Below are 9,051 nucleotides of genomic sequence, written 5' to 3' on the forward strand. Positions count from 1 at the left end.
GCTCCTTGTACTTTGTATCGACATATACAGAATAAACCTTTATTCTGTGATTTACCCTCCTGCGCCTGACTCCGTCCAAATCACCCGCCACAGGGAGTCGCAAAGGCACTTCCTCCTGATCTATTTAAAGGGCAACTGCACTTCCTGATTTGGCCTCGCTATAGATTTGGTTAATTAAGAAATGCTAGGTGCCATGACTGAATTGTCTTGTGTGTGTGTGTTCGCAGGTTGGAAGAGTTAGCCAAATAATTTAGCCAATTAGCTTCAGCCGGCTGGTGTGCAACCATGGCAAAGTTGGTTTGACTTTGGATAGCCTATCTCCAGGGCTAGTTAGGGACCGTCGATAAATTACACAATGTAAATGAGACAATATTTTCATGCTGCAAACCTTCTAGTTTTCTCATGAAATGCTTTCACTATTTGTATATGAATTTCTACAATTTATAGTTGGTTTGAGGTTTTTAAGTCGTTGAAATTTGGAGCTATTGGAATTTAATACATTGTCACACGTACATGGTGTAATTTACAGATGGTCCCTATCCAGCCCCATAGTGATATCCAAAGTCAACACAAATTTACCACGATCAGGGCACCTGCAGCTACACTCCAAATTGATGATTACTTGTGTGCTGCCAGCTGTGGGCAGGATTGAAACAAACCCAACAATCATTTACATTGGGATGCAGTCAAGACCACAAGTCTCACAAAACTCAATTTGGGACAAGACTGACTTTATGACCAAAATTATCCTATTTACACTTTGTAGCGTAGTCAGTTTTGACAGTAGAATAACTGTTTCTGACTCATATCGATGCCACATGGGCTGATATCTAAATGAGTAGTTGGTTTTTAGGGGCAGTTGCTCTTTAAGGTAGACACACAGACACACACTTCTCTCAAATTAACACAACAAAACAAAACAGTGTAAGTAAAACGAAAAGGCCTTATTGGTATGGGCATGATTAAGCCATTGTTTTTTAAATATTTTTTGTTGTTACTGTGGGACAATAGTTTGCTGTCTTTTTAATTAATAACAGCTGTTACTTTGTAATGTATCACACAATTGGCAATCCATAGTGCTTTGATTACACCAGCCCAATCAATTCCACTAATGCTGTTATTGATAACAAGACACTCATCAACAAGAGCTCTTGTGATGACCTTAGAGAGGGGAAAAAAGCACTGCCTTTTGTTGTAAATAAGCTATAACTAATGTAACACCTTAATAAGCATAACATTTACTGGAATAATCATCATTAGAAACATCCCATTGGCAGATAAATTGCATTACTGAATCTCCTCTGGATTAGAGCTCACTCCAGTGACATGACACACACATGCAGCCTCCACATGCTGGATCACTGGGGCACACCTTTAGCCAAATGATCATGTCTTACCAACCCAGCATGCTTTGTGCTCTGGGCCTTCCACTGAGAAGCTTTGGTTAGGAGTGCATATTGACAGTCCATCAGATCCACAGTGTTTACCCACAAACACTTGCTGAACCAAAGGTTTCTGTAAAACGCCCGGCCAGAGGAAGGGCACGTAACTCAGGAGAGTGCGGTGGGGTGAGGGTGTTCACCCCTCCACCCCAACAGAGGCCCTCTATCCCATCTGCTGGATTCATTTAGATTGGACCTAAAATAGGTGACTGGGCGGTTGTTGCCCTTTGGTTTACTTTGATACCCTCGGTCCCATGAGCTTCTCTATCAATCCATTGGATCAGAGGTGGATTGGCATGGGGATTAGTGTGGAGAGGGCTTATGTTGTGTGTTTAGTCCATAGACGGATGGGGCGGGCCGTCTCACTGTGAGTGAATCAACTGGAGCCTCTCAGTCTGAATGATGACCCTAATCTGTGTCCATTATGAACATTCCCCCACATCAGTCCCTCCCAGAGCATTACATAGGGGAATACAGAGGTTAAACACACACTGCCATGTACTGTTGATCCAGTACTGTAGGCCACCATAATGACTTTTGTGACACAAGAGTTGCATTACATTTTTCCCTATTAAAATCGTACATTTCCTTTGGGAAAATCTCAGAGCATGGATGAACACATCTAATGTTGAAACGACTGTCAAGAAACACAAATCTTATCTGCATGAAGTTTTCCTAAAACAGATGTTGAGTGGTCATAGCCAACACGTGTATCAACCCAGTGGACCTGCTGGGTTCTTGTCTAGTTGGTCTGAGTGTTAAGTGTGAATGAGGCCGTGGGGTAGGGTGACCAGATGTCCCTGATTTCTGGGTACAGTCCCCGATTTTGGTGAACTGTCCCCGGCTAGAGCTGTCCCCAGAAATATCCCCAGAAATGTAACCGATTAGCCCTCAGAAAGAAAAAATCAACTCTGGAGTTAAATTGACTCTGATATTTCAAAAATCTGTATCCAATCAGATTTGCATGTAAACCTTTTGTCTGTCCCTGTACCAAACTCGTTTGCTCCCGTGGCTTCACCGCAGGCCTTTTATGAGAATGTTCAGGCAAACGTTTGATCAGTGATACATTTTAACCACTCCATGAACCATAAAGTGTTGCATCCAACAGCATAGGCTACCAAACTTGAAAATGATTAGATAGGCTAGGATGGGTAATCCATTTCTGTGTTATAATTGATAAACGTATTTGAAAGGACTATAGTGAAAATGTATTAAATATAGTTCCATGCCATTGTTTTTGCAATTTTTTGCGCTGCTAGCTACAACAAAAATGTCCCAGATTTACATATCCAAAACCTTGCCGTGGGGCATGTTTCCATGCTCTCTCTCTCTCTCTCTCTCTCTCTCTCTCTCTCTCTCTCTCTCTCTCTCTCTCTCTCTCTCTCTCTCTCTCTCTCTCTCTCTCTCTCTCTCTCTCTCTCTCTCTCTCTCTCTCTCTCTCTCTCTCTCTCTCTCTCGTCAGGTCCAGGGCACACTCTGCAGCGTAGGTGTCAGATATGGGAGCCGCTCTCACATTAAAACCCCCAGGGCAGAAATCAGGATCCTGGACCCACTCATACATTTACACATGTGCGGGCTAGTGCCTATGCAAACGATCCAACCACACAGAGACATTCCTCCATTAAAACAGTGACCTTTCAGAGGTGATCTGTGAGGGAGGCTGTGGAACGTTACTGTGCGGCCGGTCGTCATGGAAACAACCCTGCGGTAGTATACAACCGGTCATTGTGACGGTGCTGTTTGTTAAGTCGTGTTAGTTGCGCTTTCGGGGTAAATGACTCCTATGGGCCTCTGCTAGTTTAGTATACTAACTGTACTGTAGTCTACGTAGCAAGAGTTGATAGCTGTCATTAAAACTGTTGTGCTAACATAATTGAAGTGAGTTGTGTGTCAAACCCCCTTAGCAAACGTTGGCCTTGCGTGTGTTTGTGTGTTTGTATACATGCGTGGGTGTGTTTAATTGCTGTGGGATAATGAGGGTCTCCTAAAATGAGTCTTAGTCATTAACTATGTCCACCCCAGTGTCCCTGGGGCCCCACACTAACCACTGCTAGATTGTATCTCCTGTAACACACACACAACCACACACACACAGCTGTGACACATCCTCCACTCTCCCCACACTCCCTTTTGTCGTTCCTCTGACAGTATGTTTGTGTGGTATAGTAACTACACGCACCTCAACACTCGCCCACAAACACACACGCTAACTCGTACTTACATTACATCACACACACAAACAAACAACACAACTCATAGACAGCAGTCCCTTCATGGAGCCTCTCCCAGAGTAGAGTACAGTCAGCACCATTTAACCTGTGCCTCTATTTAGATGTGAATGTTAATGTGGACTTTACTGTAAACTACCTGAACTGCCTCCAAATAAACCAGATGACCCCAGCCTCTGCTCTCCGGACGGGGGCGCCAGCCAGACACGATGCCCCATGGAGGGGGAGGCCAGGCCAGCCAGCTGCCCCCACAGGAGGCTCTGGCCAAAGGGCAAAGGCCAGAGTCAGCCTGTCTGCTGCTGCAGGCTGATAGAAATAATCTATCACAACCTCTGATGTAAGGGGAGATTGAGCAACAGTTCCTCTTAGAAAAAGGAAGAAAGAGAGCCAGAAAATAACATAGAAACGTTGACTAAGAGACCAGAGGGTTTTAACATGTCTCTAAAAGAGAGAGAGGGTTTCAGGGCTGAAGCAGAGAAGGCCGTTGGACAGGGAGAGGAGAGGGTCATGGGTTCACATCCCAAGATGTATGAGTGCTGCAGTCATGCTGTTGAGTCAGAGACTGCACACTGTAAGTGATTCAATCAGGCTAAAGCATGGAGACGGTGCCATGCCAAACTATTAGCTGATGTGAGATAGAGCTCTGTATCAGGGACAGCAGCTCAGGGAGCTGACACCAGACAGGTGAAAGAGAGGGAGAACAGGTTGTGCTTTTTCTCTGCACTCCGCCATCGTAAAGTCTCTCTCTCTCGCTCGTGCACTGGCCTGGATCTCACACAGCACCAACCAACTCCTACTTTGACCCACTTTGTCCTGGACTAAAATAAAACACACTGTCAACAGGCTGCAGGGCCAAGGAGAAGAACCAGAATTGTCCCGTTCCATCTTTATATGACTACAGGCAAACACTAGAAAATAACTAGGCAAGACAGGGAAACAGACTCCACAAACTGAGAAAATAACTAGGCAAGACAGGGAAACAGACTCCACAAACTGAGAAAATAACTAGGCAAGACAGGGAAACAGACTCCACAAACTGAGAAAATAACTAGGCAAGACAGGGAAACAGACTCCACAAACTGAGAAAATAACTAGGCAAGACAGGGAAACAGACTCCACAAACTGAGAAAATAACTAGGCAAGACAGGGAAACAGACTCCACAAACTGAGAAAATAACTAGGCAAGACAGGGAAACAGACTCCACAAACTGAGAAAATAACTAGGCAAGACAGGGAAACAGACTCCACAAACTGAGAAAATAACTAGGCAAGACAGGGAAACAGACTCCACAAACTGAGAAAATAACTAGGCAAGACAGGGAAACAGACTCCACAAACTGAGAAAATAACTAGGCAAGACAGGGAAACAGACTCCACAAACTGAGAAAATAACTAGGCAAGACAGGGAAACAGACTCCACAACCTGAGAAAATAACTAGGCAAGACAGAGAAACAGACTCCACAAACTGAGAAAATAACTAGGCAAGACAGGGAAACAGACTCCACAAACTGAGAAAATAACTAGGCAAGACAGGGAAACAGACTCCACAAACTGAGTAGTGAAGGAAATAAGTGAAGTGAGAAGAGCTAGCAGTCCAAAAGAAAATCTGTCAGACCAAGACAAAAATTAGTCACTTGTATAATCATTAACTATAGCTCTGTGACTACAATGATATAACAAACCATGGTTGACTTTTACAAGGTTGAACTGGCCAGAGTAATAACATCCAGTGACAATGGGACATATAGTTAAATAGGCCAAATAATAAAGTATAAGAAACAGCCGAGAAGGAGATATGACAACACTGTTTTCTCAACTATGTGGCAGAAGAAGACAGAGAGGATCAGGCCACAGATTTTTAAAAAATAAAGTTGACACTAATGGTCCAATATGGCATGGTTTGTCCCAGTATGGTAAAACACAAGTTCCAATCCTGACAGTGACCATGATCAACAATAAGTTATCCCTAAGGTTGGCTGTAAGGTCGGTCTGTAGCAGACGTGCACCACACGAGAAAATGAGATGCATACAAAAAAACACACTAGACACACAGATCAGACGCAACACACACAGAACACACACATATATAGGTAACTGAGGACAAGCTAAACACACACTGACAGTACACACACAGACACTGTTCTACCCAGGTCAAATCAGTTCTCTCACTTACCATCTCTACTTGCCGGGGGTCCAGTTGGGTGGGTGCCGAGGACTGCACAGCAAAGTGGATCTTCCTGCTCTCCTTGCACTCGTCCCCAACTTCAGCCGACGCAGAGGGATCCATGGCTGTGTCTGTGTCCCAGGTGGGTCACTCTCTCACCAGGCACCAGGCTCTGCTCCGCTAGGCTCCCTGGAGGAAGGTCCCAACACAACACACTGTACAGGAGTCCTGCTTCTGCTGGGTCTATCTCTCTCTCTCTCTCTCTCTTGCTCTACCTCTCTGCCACTCTGCCAAAAAGAAAACAGATGGACTTCTCTTTGTTTATCTTTGTCCCTCTCCTCTTTCACTCACTGTCAGCTATTTCTCCTCTCCTTTATCTCACCTGTTCCCTTCCTTCTTCCTCTTTCCCTGTTTCTGTCTGGCTCTTACTCTTGTTTGACCGTGTGTTTATCTCTCTGTCTCTCCTCCCTCTCTTTCCCTTGCTCACAACCTACGCAGCAAGAGTGAATGAGACACGTCCTTAGAGCTGGCAGAGAGAGAGAGAGAGAGAGAGAGAGAGAGAGAGAGAGAGAGAGAGAGAGAGAGAGAGAGAGAGAGAGAGAGAGAGAGAGAGAGAGAGAGAGAGAGAGAGAGAGAGAGAGAGAGAGAGAGAGAGAGAGAGAGAGAGAGAGAGAGAGAGAGAGAGAGAGAGAGAGAGAGAGAGAGAGAGAGAGAGAGAGAGAAGGGGGTGGGACAGAGACAGGGAGGGGGTGGAGGAAGCTAGAGTGAGAAGGGGAGGGATGGACCGGAGAGAGGGGAGTTGTGTTTTTGTATATATTTAAGCTGAGGTTGATTTGTAATCAGAAAAAAATGATAATCTCATCCCATCAGCTGAGCCTCTTTTGGCCTCTATTTGTGAATGAGAGATTTGTGCTCTCAGAGGGAGAGAGGGAGAGAGGGGGAGGAGAGAGAGAGAGCGAGCGAGAGAGAGAGAGAGAGACAGAGAGAGAAAGAGAGGGAGACAGAGAGAGAGAGACAGTGAGACAGAGAGAGAGAGACAGAGAGAGAGAGAGAGAGAGAGAGAGAGAGAGAGAGAGAGAGAGAGAGAGAGAGAGAGAGAGAGAGAGAGAGAGAGAGAGAGAGAGAGAGAGAGAGAGAGAGAGAGAGAGAGAGAGAGAGAGAGAGAGAGAGAGAGAGAGAACAGGATATAGAGAGTGGAAAGGAAGAAAGATGGTTCAATGGCGAAGGTGCATAAAGATGGAGGAATTCAGATATTACGTCATTGTTTTTAGCACTGGTCCACAGAGTTCTTAAACTACTGCGCGCAACATGGTTCAATGTGCCAGTAAATCAGCACAATCAACTTGTTCTTTTTTTCAAATTGCCGCTGTCTTGGAGCTAGATTTGGGATCATGTATACTGCATGAAAGCCGGTACACAAAAATTGTATCGGAGAGCAATGTACAATACGGCAAACTTAGCAAACAAGGCATTTGTGGTAAGTACATGGGGGCCACCATCTTTATGCACCTTCGCCATTAAACTCGAAGACATCAGCATACAGCATGGGGAAAACACACTAATTAGAAACAGAACAAATAGTGTAAATATAAACCACAGAACAACATGCCTTTACTGTGGTATTGTAGATATTCCATTCATTACACAAGGCAGACCATACATTTCCGAGCAGTTACAGGCAAGTCTAGAGTTAGAGTGGTGAGTGGGGTGGAACAAGTTAATTAGAGGACTTAGTATCAGGTGAAGAAGACGCTTGGTAAAAGGTCGCAATCACAGCATGTAAACAAAAACAGCTGTTCCAATGCCCAATAGGAGAAAGGGAAATAGACAGAGTGGGAGAGAGGAGAGAAACTTGGAGCCAAATAGAAACATAGGACAGAGAGAGAGAGAGAGAGAGAGAGAGAGAGAGAGAGAGAGAGAGAGAGAGAGAGAGAGAGAGAGAGAGAGAGAGAGAGAGAGAGAGAGAGAGAGAGAGAGAGAGAGAGAGAGAGAGAGAGAGAGAGAGAGAGAGAGAGAGAGAGAGAGAGAGAGAGAGAGAGAGAGAGAGAGAGAGAGAGAGAGAGAGAGAGAGAGAGAGAGAGAGAGAGAGAGAGTGAAGGGGGTGGGACAGAGACAGGGAGGGGGTGGAGGAAGCTAGAGTGAGAGGGGGAGGGATGGACCGGAGAGAGGGGAGTTGTGTTTTTGTATATATTTAAGCTGAGGTTGATTTGTAATCAGAAAAAAATTATAATCTCATCCCATCAGCTGAGCCTCTTTTGGCCTCTATTTGTGAATGAGAGATTTGTGCTCTCAGAGGGAGAGAGGGAGAGAGGGGGAGGAGAGAGAGAGAGCGAGAGAGAGAGAGAGAGAGAGAGAGAGACAGAGAGAGAGAGACAGTGAGACAGAGAGAGAGAGACAGAGAGAGAGAGACAGAGAGAGAGACACAGAGAGAGAGAGAGAGAGAGAGAGAGAGAGAGAGAGAGAGAGAGAGAGAGAGAGAGAGAGAGAGAGAGAGAGAGAGAGAGAGAGAGAGAGAGAACAGGATATAGAGAGTGGAAAGGAAGAAAGATGGTTCAATGGCGAAGGTGCATAAAGATGGAGGAATTCAGATATTACGTCATTGTTTTTAGCACTGGTCCACAGAGTTCTTAAACTACTGCGCGCAACATGGTTCAATGTGCCAGTAAATCAGCACAATCAACTTGTTCTTTTTTTCAAATTGCCGCTGTCTTGGAGCTAGATTTGGGATCATGTATACTGCATGAAAGCCGGTACACAAAAATTGTATCGGAGAGCAATGTACAATACGGCAAACTTAGCAAACAAGGCATTTGTGGTAAGTACATGGGGGCCACCATCTTTATGCACCTTCGCCATTAAACTCGAAGACATCAGCATACAGCATGGGGAAAACACACTAATTAGAAACAGAACAAATAGTGTAAATATGAACCACAGAACAACATGCCTTTACTGTGGTATTGTAGATATTCCATTCATTACACAAGGCAGACCATACATTTCTGACAGTTACAGGCAAGTCTAGAGTTAGAGTGGTGAGTGGGGTGGAACAAGTTAATTAGAGGACTTAGTATCAGGTGAAGAAGACGCTTGGTAAAAGGTCGCAATCACAGCATGTAAACAAAAACAGCTGTTCCAATGCCCAATAGGAGAAAGGGAAATAGACAGAGTGGGAGAAAGGAGAGAAACTTGGAGCCAAATAGAAACATAGGACAG

General features: G+C 44.8%; 1 protein-coding gene across 1 annotated transcript in view; it reads right to left on the reverse strand.

Annotated features, from left to right (window-relative positions):
* LOC123482320 (protein phosphatase 1 regulatory subunit 1B-like) overlaps positions 1–6,391 on the reverse strand; it is a 29,802-nt gene extending 23,411 nt beyond the window's left edge. Inside the window, exon 1 of the mRNA XM_045209659.1 lies at positions 5,845–6,391. Coding sequence (XP_045065594.1) covers positions 5,845–5,958 — 114 coding nt within the window. The 5' untranslated portion in view covers positions 5,959–6,391. The remainder of the gene's footprint in view (positions 1–5,844) is intronic.
* Positions 6,392–9,051: the final 2,660 nt, after the last annotated feature.

The sequence above is a fragment of the Coregonus clupeaformis genome, chromosome 30 (genome assembly GCF_020615455.1).
Source record: "Coregonus clupeaformis isolate EN_2021a chromosome 30, ASM2061545v1, whole genome shotgun sequence".
NCBI lineage: Eukaryota > Metazoa > Chordata > Actinopteri > Salmoniformes > Salmonidae > Coregonus > Coregonus clupeaformis.